At 56.6% G+C, this 13943-nt stretch overlaps 1 protein-coding gene across 2 annotated transcripts; it reads left to right on the top strand.

Annotated features, from left to right (window-relative positions):
• Nucleotides 1–756: 756 nt before the first annotated feature.
• Nucleotides 757–13926, top strand: RHOF (ras homolog family member F, filopodia associated). 2 transcript variants are annotated; one of them, XM_004430013.3, is made up of 5 exons: nucleotides 757–951; nucleotides 1243–1330; nucleotides 10131–10240; nucleotides 10329–10463; nucleotides 11918–13926. In XM_004430013.3, the coding sequence occupies exons 1-5, from the start codon at nucleotides 808–810 to the stop codon at nucleotides 12080–12082; spliced, it is 642 nt and encodes a 213-aa protein (XP_004430070.1). In that variant the 5' UTR covers nucleotides 757–807; the 3' UTR covers nucleotides 12083–13926. The 2 variants fall into 2 exon arrangements, with proteins under 2 accessions (XP_004430070.1, XP_087279462.1); XM_087423336.1 differs by lacking the exons at nucleotides 757–951; nucleotides 1243–1330 and adding an exon at nucleotides 6889–7263.
• The last annotated feature ends 17 nt before the right edge of the window (nucleotides 13927–13943 follow it).

The following is a 13943-nucleotide window of genomic DNA, read 5'->3' as shown; positions in this document are numbered from 1 at the left end:
TGGTTTGGGGCCAACCCTCGAAAGGTTATTGTTCCGAAGCCGCTCACCTCTTCCCCAAGCTGCCCGCGCCGAGGCGATCGCCCGGCAGAGGGCGCTAGACGTCCACCTTGCGTCCCCAGGGAGGTGGGGGCTAGGTAAGCGGAACCGCTATTCCCCACCCTCAACCCGCAGCCACCTAGGCGCCCGAAGGGCCAGACCGGGTGGGCAGACACGACCCCCGTGCCAGCGTCTTCCCTGACACCACCAACCTACCTCCTGTGGGGGAACAGGTCAGAGGCGGGCTTGCCCCAGGCCACGCAGCTGAGGCGGGGCAAAACGGGGGGCTTTTCCCAGAGCTTGAGACCGAGGCTCCTCGAACCCGGGTGCTGGAGGGACAGTCCGCCAATCAAAGAGTCCCTGTCTGATGCGGGAGGCCGAGCCCGCCAATCAGAGGGACCCTGCCAGAAGGCGGAGCCTGCCAGTCAGGGGTGCCGGGCGAGGAGCAGCAGAAACGTTTGGATCTTGCCGGTGGGGGGCGCGCCGTGACGCGCGCGGGAGGGGGTAGGAGCTGCGCTTGCTGTTGAGCACCCCGTTTCTCAGGTGCCTCAGTTTCTCCGGGAATGAGAGGTGAACGCCCCGGGTCGGGGTTCTAGCAGGAAGGAAACTGAGGCTGGGAGGTCGGCCCGGGTGGCTGCCTGGCGGAGGCGGCGCCGGCCCAGAAGGGGGCGGGGCTTCTTCTAGCCGCGCCCCTGGGGCCGCCCCCACCCCGATCCCTCAGCCCCAGCGCTCCGCCGGGCGCGCCACTGCCAGTGCTGCCGGCTCCGGGCTATGGACGCCCCCGGGGCCCCGACCCCGACCGCCGCCCCGGGCCCGGGCCCGGGCAGGAGGGAGCTGAAGATCGTGATCGTGGGCGACGGCGGCTGCGGCAAGACCTCGCTGCTCATGGTGTACAGCCAGGGCTCCTTCCCCGAGGTGAGGCCCGCCGGGGGGCTGGAGGCGGGTAGGCTGGGTGGGGGGGACGGGCTTGGGGCCACCAGGGACGAGGGACGGCCCTCAGCCTGCGGCCCGAGCCCGGACCCTGGGTCCCCAGCTTCCTGCGCGTGGAGAGGCGGCTGCCACCCCGGGGCGCCCCCTCGGGAATTCCAGAGTCCAGCGGGGTGTGGGGGGGCTGAGCCGGATGCGGTGAAGGTGGAGGGGGACGTCCAGCCGGACACTGGTCTTCGCGCCACCCCTTAAGAACCAACGCGACCCCTTCTCCGACAGCACTACGCCCCATCCGTGTTCGAGAAGTACACGGCCAGAGTGACCGTGGGCAGCAAGGAGGTGACCCTGAACCTCTACGACACCGCCGGTGAGTGCGCCTGCGCGCCGAGGGTCCTGGGTCCGCCCGAAGGGTTTCCCCCGCAGGGGCATCCCGCCGGGCATCCCCCCCGCCCGCCAGCCTTTGCGGGGCCCTGACATCGCATCACTGCTGGAGGCCGCGGAGGGGCGCTGGCTGGGGGCCGGTTGACCACTGCCTGGAGGCCGAGAAGGCTGCAGTCGTTCCATCTGTAAAAGGAGGGTATTTGGAGGAGGGAGCGCATGGATCACCCTCCTAGCGTGATGTGCTGAGGGCCCACGGCTTCGTTCCTCTCCTGTAGTTCTAGAAAACCAGGGGCTTTACTTCTGCTTCCCATGGTTCCAGGATTTCGTGCGTTGCATGCTGTGGTCTCTTAAGATTCTGTGGGCTGCAGATTTGAGTCCCCTGGTGCTAGGATTCTGTGGGCTGCATTCCTGGTTCCTACGCTTCTAGAATACTCTGGGCTACAGATCAGAGCTTGTGACTCCAAGACTCTGTGGCCAACATCCTGAGGCTCCAGGGTCCTGTGGACCTAAGCTCTGAGTCCCATGCCTCGGGTTCCACAGGCTACAGTGTGTGATTCTAGAATTCTGTGGTCTACAGTTTTGAGCCTGTGGTTCTAGAATTCCGTGGCTACAGTTCTGTGTCTTCTTGATTCCCTGGGAAGAAACCAGGCACTGAGGACAGAATAGAGCTCTAGGGAACGGAGGTCCAAAATCAGGTCCTCTCTGCCACCTGCAGCTCTGAAAGCAAGTGGACTTACGCTCATTAACTGCATCAGTGATCACGGTCCCTGTCGCTGGGGCATGGGTGGAGATGCACTGCTACCGGGGGGATTTGGGTAACACCTGGGGGGGATGCCCTCAGGGAGCTTCCATCCTGCCTTGGCTCCCCTCTGAGCTGATCAGTATTGGGGGGCAAAGGTCAAGATCCCCAGCTGGGGCCTCACCCAGCCTCTGTGATTCAGTGTTTAGTGACCTGTGTGGAACCATGTCACGAGGTTCCCTTGCCAGCCAAGCCTTGTATATATGAGGTGAAGTCTGCGACTGGCCTTGGATGGAGCCAAAACCCAGCCCCCCCCCCCCACCAAGGCTGCCACCAGCGTCTCTCCTTCCATCCTGGAGCGGATCAGAAAAGGGTCTGTCCCAGCCCCAGACCCTTCCTCTATTCCTGACTTCGGCAGGTTTTGCTGTATAGATGTGTCCTCTCCTGCGGTGGCCTCTGAGGACCTGCCTTTTGTTGGATGAGGGCCCTGCAGGGCTGCCCCCAGAACAGGGCCATGCCTCCAGCCCCGTGAACTGGGAAAGCCAAAGGCTTCTGAGGAGTTCCCAAGGGCGTGGCCACAAAAGCAGTAAAAATTGTGGTATGCCTGGGACACTTTTAGTTTCATATGTTTCCAGTCCGGGAGCCAGGGAGGGGCAGGATCATTAGCCCCACTTTGTGGGTGAAGGGCTGATGGGCAGGGAGAGCCAGAGGAGCGTTTTCACTTTCTCCTCCTTCCTCTGACCTCAGGGCCTCTACTATCAGATCCCTGGAGTTTACTGTTCGTGGCAGCCTCCTCCATCAGACCCAGGGCAGGAACCACTTCTGGTCTTTCTGGCCTCGCCCAGAGAAAGATGCTCAAAGAACATGGCAGGGTAGATTGTCGCGTGGAGGTTCCAGAAAGCTTCTACTTGGTTTAAGGAAGGATTTGTGCTAAGAGCTGCTGTGGGAGGGATGGAGGGAGCCCCATCCCTAGAGTCATCAGAAGCACGTGACCACCCAAGACAATGATGATCCCGTCCACGACTTCCTGCCACGTGCTTTGGAGTCAGACCTGGGCTTTGATGCTGGGTCCCCTGGCTGGGTGTCATTGGGGACGTCTGGGCCTCAGTTTCCTCATCTGTAATCAGGGCTACAATAGTTGTGAGGATTAAATCAGATCTATGCGACATGCAGCACTTAGCACAGGGGTTTAGCTCTCCGGAAGGGCTCACTAAGAGTTGTCATTGTGATTTTCACCTCCCCCCCCGCCCCCCGCCCCGCCAGCCATTCAGCCCCAGGCCTGAGCCTGAGCCTGAGCCTCTCGTGGATCCGTGGTAGCAGAGCTCGTGCTGGCCCCCACCCCTGCTCTCCCAGCAGGAGTCTTCCAAGTGGCAGAAAAGCAGAGCTGGGCTTTGAACCTCTCAGTGGAGTCCCAGGGGAGTAGACTGGCCCCGCCCCCCCCGCCCCAGTCAGCAGGACAGCCCAAGGAGGAAGACACAGGGCTGCTCCGTCCTCAAGGGTGTCCCACTGTGACCCAGGAAGCCCCGTCATCGGGGGGAGCGTGAAGGAGAGACTAGGTCATTCCTCTTACATACGCCAGTGCCCAGCACGGTGCTTGTCCTAGAGCGAGGCTTATAGAATGAAGAATAAATCTGGATGCAGAGACGCCCCTGCAGAAGGTCCTGTGTGATAAAGGCAATGAGATCTGTCTCCACCTGTGGGGTGGACGGATATCAGGAGAATGTGGCAGAAAAGGATGGCCAGGTGACCAACTAGAGAAAGATAGAGACTAAGGGGGTGAGGGGAGTGGCCGACCTGGAGACGAGCCTTGTAAAGGTTGTTGCAGAAGGTTCTAGAACCTGATGGGCTAGACTCCGTGGTGGGGGAGGAGGGGTGGGCAGGGCATCATCTTTCCAACCAACCTGTGATAACCAGAGCTCTGGGACAAGGGTGGCCCCTGGGAGGCTGAATTTCTTCACACCCAGGGCCTCCACCACAGGGGTCCACGTGGGAGGCCAGTCTGGCTGCTGTCTCCATCCCGCGGAAGCAGTTACAGACGCTGCGGTGTTGGGAGGGTGGGAGGAGGCTGACAGAGCTCTTGGTGCTCAAAGGTGAAGGGGTTGGGGCTGTGAGCACACATTGCCCTAGCAGCCTCGCCCGCCGGGCCTGACACCCTCAGAAGGCAGGAAGCTGTGGTGAGGTCTGAAGTTTCCTGGACAGGGGGGAGGTGGGGGCGAGGTGGGACGTTAAGACACCACCCAGAGACAGAGCTGTCTGGGCCTTGGGGTGGGGCCCAGGGGTGGGGCATCACAGGATGGGGTAGGGGTTGCCCAGGGAGATGGGGAGCTGTGGTCCCTTTCCCAGCTTAAGATGGAAACAACAGGAAAAGTGGGGGCGCAAAGCAGTTGCTAAGACAAGGAATCAGGGGCCAGAGGGGTGTCTAGGGGCCAGGAGCACTGGAAGCCTGGGGAGCCGGAGCTGCGGGTGGGTCAGAACGCGCTCTCGGCTCCAGACCGGGGCTGCCCCTGCCCCAGCCCCTCCTTCCTCGGGGGAAGGAAATGCAGGTGGGTGGACCCCAGTAGTGCTAGTAAAAGTGGGTTCCTCTTCCAGCAGCTTCTCCTTCTCACGCTGCCGGCACCCCTCCCCTGACCCACGCCCTGGCCGAAGCTGGGAACCGTCTGCCCTATGTATGTCCTCCAGCAGATTTGGGGACCACTGTGGGCCACACCCTCTCTCCTCAACCCAACACTGGGCCTTAGAGACCCCTCGTCCCAGAAGGATGACTGCCCCGGCGAAGCTCCTCCCCACAAAGGAAATACCCTGGCGGGAGGCAAAAGCCTCACTTCCTCCCACCCGACAGCACCCCCAACCTCAAGGAGATGAGTAGCTTCAAGGGAAGAAGACCTGTCCTGGCCAGAAACAAATGCCTTTGCACGTAACTCTGGGGCTTTCTTAACCTCTCAAGCCCATCTGCAGAGGCCAGAAGGGGACTCCTGTGTGCCTCTGGGCAGGTGGCTCGGCTCCTTTAAGCCTTGGCATCGCTGTGGGTAAATCGGGAGGTATCTCCTGATGGCGGGGAGGCCCCCAAAGCTTGTGGGTCCAAAGATCCGGGGTTAGAACCCCCACCAGGCCCCTGTCATTTGGAAGTTTCTCTTTCAGTCATAACCACAGGAGTCATCCCTCACCTTTGTTCAGCGTTTCTCAGCCTACAAGTCCTTTACTTTCAGTATCAGGGCAGGGTTATCACCCCCTTTTCCATATACGGAAACTGAGGACCAGAGAGGGAAAGGACCAAGGTCATGGAACGTGAGTCCAAGTGGAGCCTGGCTCTCCTGACTCATACGGGACAGGTATCTAGGACACTCCCCTCCCAGGGAAACATGAGGTTAACAGCACCCGGAAGTCCATCATCTGCGGGCCTGGTCCCCAAGTGGAGGCCCACACTAAATCCTGGAGAAAGCTGAGCCAGGAACATTGAAGCCAGGAAGGCAACCTGGAGGAGGAGCTGGGATGGAGCTGGACCTAGCCTCTCCCAGAGTCCCTCTGTCTTGAGATGCCTGTGTTGGCAGCCTTTTCCTCACTTGGTCAGGTCTGATGCTTGTAGGGTGAGGACAGCTCCCTACCCTCTGGGGTGGACTGAGAGAGAGGCAGCCCAGTAGTCCTACCTATGGTCTTCTGTCATTTACAAAGCTTCCCCTTAGCTGTGTGACCTTGATCAAGTCACTTCACCTCTCTGTGCTTCAGTTTCTGCATCAGTAAGATGGCAATAACAGTAGTCCTACCTTGTAGAGTTGTAGTGAGGAATGAATTAATGCAGGGAAAGGGCTTCGAATGGGGCCTGACAGATGATGAGTGAGCATTCTTCCATAAATATTGTCGACATTAACCATTTTTATTATTATTGTCATCAAAGCTCACTTGCTTCTCACATATCCATTTCACAGATGAGGAAACTGAGGTTCAGAAGTTAACTCCCAATTGGGAAGGCTGGGGAAGGCTTCCTGGGAGAAGTGGTGCTTTCAGAGTGGCCTGGCAGGCAGCCGACCTTGGAGGTGGGGACTGAGTTGGCACTCCAGCTCACAGGGAGCCTGTCTGTGACCTTGAAAAAGGCCTCTTCGGCCACGTGGGCTCTTAACAGGAAGAACTTTCCCCGCCCAGCTTCCCTCCCGGGTAGCTCCTTGAATTAAAACAGGGGATGGAAGTGAGGTGCTCTTCAAAGGCTGAAAGCCATACAGATGATTGTCCCACCTTCTCCACCCACTCATTGGTCTGTTCACTCACCAGACTTCACTGAGCCTGCCCGTGTCCCAGGGGATACACTGTGTCCCGAGGACAGAGACGCCCATGTCCTCGGGGCACGCGTGCTCATGGGGGAGACAGAAGAAAACCCAGAAAGGTATCGTGAGATCAGGTAGTGTATGTGCTATGAAGAATAAAGCCTTGGTCAGTCGTGGGACAGACGGCGAAGGAGACCATTGTTTCAGAGCAATCAGGAAAGTTCTCTTGGAGGAGGTGACATTTCTGCAGAGACCTGAAGGAAGGAGGGAGCCAGCTGTGCTGCTACATGGGGAGGAGCCTTCTAGAAGAGGGAACAGCAAGGGCAGAGGCACTGAGGGAGAGCAGGGTTGGTCTGACTTCCTCCTGCAACCCGCTGCAGCCTGACTTCTGCTCTTGTCACCTCTGCTGAAATCCTCACAGGCTGTCATTGCTAAACCCAGCGGCACAACTCAGCCGTCGTCTCTGCTGCATCTCACAAAAGCTCAACAACTTCAACAACCAGCCAGTATTGACCAGACGCCTCCCGGGTGCCAGGAATTATTTCTAAGGACAGACATGGTCCCTGCCCTCAGGGTACTTACAGGCCTCGGGCAGTAAACAGGTCAATGGATGAGTACAGACTGTGGACAAACGGGGGGTGGACTACACGGGGTGAGGGAAGGCCTCTCTGAGGAATCAGCTGGGCAAGATGAGGGAAGACATCGGAGCACAGCAGGCCCATTTTACTACTGCTCATCTACTCCTGCTGTATTTCTAAAAGGGAATGAGAATGTATGCTAGAATTATGATCCACATCATTGCATCGAAGAAGCCTGGAACCTATTTTTGCACAAAACAAAGCAGAACAGAGCACTGCTGTGTCAACTTGGAATTTAATGAACTGGGGTTGAGTCCTGGCTCAGTCACTGATTCAGTGACCTCAGGTGGGTCCCCTCACTTCCCTGAAATTCACTTTCTTCATATGTAAATGGGAGTATTCATAAGTTCCCTGACTGGCATGTCAGGTGGTAGTTGTAAGGATTTCTTTTTTTTTTTGGTGAGGAAGAGTTGCCCTGAGCTAACATCTGTTGCCAGTCTTCCTCTATTTTGTATGTGAGTCACCGCCACAGCATGGCCATTGACAAGTGGTGTAGGTCCGTGCACAGGAACCAAACCTGGGCCGCCAAAGTGGAGTGCACCGAACTTAACCACAAGGCCACTGGGGCTGGCCCAGGATTTCTTTTTTTGTGTGTGTGAGGAAGGTCAGCCCTGAGCTAACATCCATGCCAATCCTCCTCTTTTTGCTGAGGAAGACTGGCCCTGGGGTAACATCTGTGCCCATCTTCCTCCACTTTATGCGGGATGCCGCCACAGCACGGCCTGACAAGTGGTGCCTCGGTGCACACCTGGGATCCGAACCCGGGCCGCCAGCAGCGGAGAGCGCTCACCTAACTGCTATGCCACGGGACCGGCCCCTGGCCCAGGATTTCTTAATCATTTATAGGCAAAAGTACTCTAAAAAGTATATAAATGATAAGGTGGTATTATTATTAAGTAGAAATAGAAGGCAATTATCCTGAAAAAGGCAATCATGTAGATGGTCAGTCTGAATATTTAAAAATAAAATGCTAGGAAGAAAATGGAAAAAAAAAAATGAGAGAAAAGCATTCCAGGTGTAGGGAACAGCAAGTACAAACGCTCTGAGGCACAAGAGCTTGGTGGGTTTGAGAAACAGGGAGGAGGCCACCTTGGCTGGACTGCAGTGAGTGAGGGGGCATGGAGAGAGGGAGATGAGGTCACGGTCAGTGGGTGCCAGGTCATGTGGACCACCAGGAGATGTTTGGATTTTACACAAAGGGCAATAGGGAGCCACTGAAAGTGTCTGAGTGGAAGGGAGAGGGGCAGGATTTTACTTGTGTTTTAAGATCCATCCAGCTGCTGGGTGGAGAATGTATTTATCAAGGGGCAGCAGGAGACCAGGGAGGAGGTGGCATGGGAGACCAATGGTGGCTTGGACAAGGATGGTGCCATGCTGTCCAATAGAAGTGTCTACAGTGATGGAAATGTTCTGCACTTGTGCTGCCTATTATGGTAGCCACTAGCTGCACGTAGCAGCTAATCACTTGAAATGTAGCTAGTGCAACGGAGAGGCTGAATTTTTAATGTTAATTAAGCAGCTATATGGGGCTAGCAGCCACCCTATTGGACAGCACAGGTCTAGAAAGACATGGACAAAGGTTAGGAGAGGAGACAGTTTGGGGATGTATGTGGAAAGGGGAGGAGATGGGCTGGAATAGCATGCTGGGCCTGTTTCCTACCACCTTACAAGGGTTTCTCCAGCTTTGTGGCAATGAGGGCAGGAGGATCAGAGTCCCGTGGGCCCCAACCACCCCTCAACCTTTCTCCAGCGTTGGGGGGACTCTGGCTGTACAACCGCATGGGCAGTCCTCCTGGCCCAGCCATCGTCGTAACTGTGGCTCCTGTTCACTGCACACCCTTGGGGGAAGGGAGAGGGTGGCTGTGCCGTCATCAGTGGGGAGCCAGGAGCAGGACGTGGCCTGGCTGCTCTCAGTGGAGAGGCCACTTGTCACGAGAGGGAGCGGAGGGCAGGCTGGCACCACCCGGGCACCCACAGGCTAGAGGGAGGGGCGAGGGAGGGGGATTCCTGGGCCTCTGTGTTCCGTGTTCCCTGGAAGGAAGTCACCACACCTTTCTGCAGAGGTGGCTGGGGGGTCGCCAATGAGCCTGAAAGGCTCTCAGTTCTCACTGTGGTCGTCTCTCAGAAATACCAAACATGATGACTAAGTGCAGCGTGCAGTCCTGGGGCTGCTTCTGGACCAGGACAAAAAGACTACAGCACGTTATTGGTGACATCTGAACACGGCCCGTGGGTTGGCTTAGAGTAGTACCAGCGTGGGCTTCTCGAGTTAGATACCGCTGCCGTGGGAGCTGAGAACGTCCTTGTTCTTAGGAAACACGCACGACCGATTCCAGGGTAAAGAAGCCGAGTGCCTGCAGTTCCCTCACGTGGTTCGGAAACGTTTATACATAAAGCCGGGGGGCCAATGTAAACACTTGGTGAAGCCCAGTAAGGGAGTTCTTTCCACTCTTTTTTGCATTTTTTCTGTAAGTTTGAAACGGTCAGTATAAAAAACTACTAAAAAATTTTTTCCAAAACCAAACCCACTGTTGCTGAAGCCCAGCCTTGGGTTCTGATTCAGCTGGTGCTGCGGAGGGGCCGAGCATCAGGAGCGTTCAGTTCTGCCCACGTGAGCCTGATGGGCAGCGGGTGGATCTGGGCAGGAGCATGCCGGTCTTCTCCAGCCATCCCCTGACCCTCCTCCTGGTGTTTGCCAGAATGGCAGGAGGAATTCAGCCAGAGGCCACACACCTCTCAGCCTGGGGGGGCATCCTCCCCGGTTAACTGCAGTGTCCTGGGTCCACCCAGCCCCACTGGTCTACTCGGGAGGGAAGGGATTTGGCTTCAAAGCCTGCACTTTCAACCTGAGCACCAGGGCAGGCGGCGGCGGGGGTGTAATCATCATCGGCATAATTGCTAGCAGTTTTTCCAGCACTTACCCTGTCATCAGGCCCAGTTCTGAGCACTACATGGGTTTTATCTTGTGTAATCTTTGCTACCATCCAGGACTGTGGGCTGCTACCTCTGTTTTATAGATGAAGAACCTGGGGCCTGGAGACACGGAGTCACTTGCCCAGAAGACCCCAACCCCTCACCTATCTGAGCCGATAGGGGACTCGGGTGGACAAGGAAGTGGTGCCTCCCTGACCCCCACCTGCTCTCTGGTTTCAGGGCAGGAAGATTATGACCGGCTTCGGCCCCTGTCCTACCAGAACACGCACCTCGTGCTCATCTGCTATGACGTCATGAACCCCACCAGCTATGACAACGTCCTCATCAAGGTGAGGCCCGTCTCCCAGCCAACCTGCCCCCAGGGCTGGGGGTCACAGATGCGGCCCCATCCCTGATGCCCGCCCTCTCCCTCCACAGTGGTACCCTGAGGTCACCCACTTCTGCCGTGGGACCCCCATGGTACTCATCGGCTGCAAGACAGACCTAAGGAAGGACAAGGAGCAGCTGCGGAAGCTCCGGGCGGCCCAGCTGGAGCCCATCACCTACACGCAGGTTGGCCAGGGGCACCCCCCTTTCCCTCTCCCACCCCATCTCACTGCCAGGAGCCCAGGTCCCTGGGCACAGCCATGGCTGAAAAGCCTCCCAGGTCTTTAGCCTCTGCAACTGGGGTACCTTAGTGGCTTCTCGGGGAGCTGAAGCACACAGGAGTCTAAGAATAATTTGTAGATATTATTATTGATAGCCCACTTATCTGAGCACTTTACTTACCTCATTCATAACCTATATATAACCCTAAGGCAGGGACTGTTAGCGTCCCCCATTTTACACGGGAGAAATTGAGACCCAGAGAGGTTAAGTAGCTTGCCCAGGGTCACACAGCTAACCTGAAGTGGAGCCAGGATCCCGTCCCAATCACTCTGGCTCCAGAGTCTGGGCCCTTAACCACCATCCTGTCCCATCTTCCTGAGGGGACTGGAGGGACAGGCCCTTGTTCAAAAGCAAGCTTCCCCTACCTATGAGAGTCGTAGGCAAAACGAAACCCCACGGCTTTCTGGGTGAGGCATGGGAGAATCAAAGGAACACAAAGGATGGGCCGGCCCCGTGGCTTAGCGGTTAAGTGCGCGCGCTCCACTGCTGGCGGCCCGGGTCTGGATCCCGGGCATGCACAGACGCACTGCTTCTCCAGCCATGCTGAGGCCGCGTCCCACATACAGCAACTAGAAGGATGTGCAACTATGACATACAACTATCTACTGGGGCTTTGGGGTAAAAATAAATAAATAAAATTACAAAGGAACACAAAATCAAGGAAATCAAGGAAAACTTGATTAGGAAAACTAATCAAGTTTACTAAAAAGAAGCATTAATAAAAGTAAATTTGTTTTAGAAATAAAGATATTTTTTACTTTTTTTTGTGTGTTTGTGAGGAAGATCAGCCCAGTGCCCATCTTCCTCCACTTTATGTGGGACGCCGCCACAGCATGGCCTGACAAGCAGTGCGTCGGTGCGCGCCCGGGATCCCAACCCTGGCTGCCAGCAGCAGAGCGCGTGCACTAAACCACTATGCCATGGGGCCGGCCCCCTGATATTTTTTACTCTAATGGCAAGCTCATTGCCTAAGTTGTGCTTTAGAGAAGAGAAGGGAGAGGCCTGCAGGAAGCCCTCCTTGTCTTGAGGCCTTCAGGTCCTCTCACAGGCCTGGCAGACACAATGAACCACCCCCCGTTCCCGGAATTTTCTGCCTGAGGTTGGGGAGCGGGCAGGGGGAGGCCAGGATGGGGCTTCTCCAGCAGTTGCAGCCCGTGGGCCACACCAAACAGGCCCTATGTCCCATCTACACACACTGGTGGGGGCTGGCCCTGGGGTGGAGAGAGGGGCCCTACACCAAGGCCTCCGCCTCTGGAGAGCCACCAACGCCAGCCCCACACCCCCAAACCCACAAGGGGGTGTCAGGAGGCACCCCATGCTCCAGGTCCCTCATCTAATGCTGGCCCCTCCCCACCCAGGGTCAGAGCGCCTGCGAACAGATCCAAGCTGCCCTCTACCTGGAATGTTCTGCCAAGTTTCGGGAGAATGTGGAGGATGTCTTCCGAGAGGCCGCCAAGGTTGCCCTTAGTGCTCTGAAGAAAGCACAGCGGCAGAAAAAACAACGGATATGCCTGCTGCTCTGACCCCTGGGGGGCACACGGCCCTCACGACAGGACTGACAGGGCCTGGCTCCCCAGGCAGTCTGTCCAGGCAGGATCCCCAGACCCAACTCTTGAAAGGCACTTGGAGTTGGGCATCTCCAGGGCCTGGGGCTAGACTCGTAGAACATTCTGGAACTCTCTCCTTTCCCAACTGGAACTTGGACCATGAACTCACCTCCGGGCTCGCTGGAGCTGTGGCCTGCGTGGTGGTGGGTGAGGGTGCTGGACTCAGTCCTTCTGTACTCTGGAACCGGCACTTGTCCCCGAGACCCAGGAGTGCCCTCTTCACAACCTCCCCTCAGCCATGTGTGTCCCCTCTTTGGACAGCCAATAGGTCCTCAAAGCCTATGCTTGAAATGAAAAACTACTGCTATGTGGATAAATGTGGACTTGGCACCATTCCACATGCCCCCCCAAGCCTGCAGCTCCCATGTCACCCGCCTCCCTGGGCTCCTGAGATAGGCCCAGCTGCATCCTCCAGCTTCTTGCTTCCTTCCCCCAGGAACTCAGGGGCCACAATGGGACCGGGGCCTATCAGGGGAGCACGGGCAACAGCCCCCAGCCACCCTCCCTCCCCCGCCCCATACAGAGGACTTCAGTCTTGGCCTTCAGCTTGGCCGCCATCTTTCCAGAGCTGGTTGCACATGCCCAAGGAGAAGAAAGTCTCTCAAAAAGCAAAAGGTATACCCTGGACCACCCACCCGAACTCCCCTCACCTGCAACCTCCCACTGCCGGAAACTCAAGATGAAAACTGACAACAGCCCTGAGTGATCTTGGGCAAGGCAGTTATCTCTCTAGACTATTTCCTTATCTGCAGGACGGCACTGGCTCATTCTAAAAGTCATCAAGCTCCCCTCTGCCCCTCACAGCCTCCACTTTTGCCAAGACGTGGAGTTCTGGAACTGAGACCATCCTGGCCTCCTGCAAGAAAGGACTTTCAACCCCCAGCTGCAGGTTCACTGAACCTCCTTCTGGCAAGTCTGGAGTCGGGGGGTCCAGGAGTTTTTAAACAAGTGCCCCAGGTGGTTCTAATGCTCCAGAGACTGAGAGCTGCTTGGTTCGAGCCCAGGAGTCAGCGTTACCTAAGATGGGATAATGGTTTCAGGTGGCTCCTGCCTCAGCCCCCCTTGCCCAGTGCTGTGGGCCACGCTAAGCCTGAGCCTCTCTGAAATCAAGTGGTAGGAAAAGAGACTGCTAAAGTCCACCCCACCCCACCTAGGTTCCCCAAGGTCCTGCCGTGCCCTGGGGAGTCAATAGAGCGTTCACAACAAGGACCTCTTGTTCTAGCAGAATCCAAGGCCTTGTGGACAAATGATGGTCTAGGACAGAGGTCTGCAAACTACAGTCTGTGGGCCAAATTTGGCTGCTGCCTGTTTTTGTAAATAAAGTTTTATTGGAACACAGCCACGGCCATTCATTTATGCATTGGCTGCTTTGCCCTACGACTGCAGACTAGAGTAGTTGTGACAGAGACCATCTGGCCCTCAAAGCCTAAAATATTTACCATCTGGGCCTTTACAGGAAAAGTTTGCCAACACCTAGTCTAGGGCAAACCCAAGTGCCTAACAGGCCTGATGGAAGGCCCAAAGGGTGAAGGAGGACAGGGATAAAAGGGAGTGGTGGGGCCTGCGGCACACTAGAAAACAAGCACCCCACCCTAGGCAGGCAGCTCAGCCCAGCCAGGTGCTGCCCCGTGGGAATATTGCCAGATCTTTCCATTCTTCTAGGCAAAGCAGAAATCTGGATTTTTATGTGGAATCTTACTGGGGGAGGAGGGGAAATTTCATGTTTTAAAAATGTAACTAATTAAAAAAATTTAAACCCCTTTGAGAGGGAAAGCTT

Source organism: Ceratotherium simum, chromosome 35 (genome assembly GCF_057802395.1).
Source record: "Ceratotherium simum simum isolate JZ-2026a chromosome 35, ASM5780239v1, whole genome shotgun sequence".
Lineage (NCBI taxonomy): Eukaryota > Metazoa > Chordata > Mammalia > Perissodactyla > Rhinocerotidae > Ceratotherium > Ceratotherium simum.
Note: the sequence above shows the minus strand (reverse complement) of the source record. Positions and strands in the feature narration are given on the sequence as shown.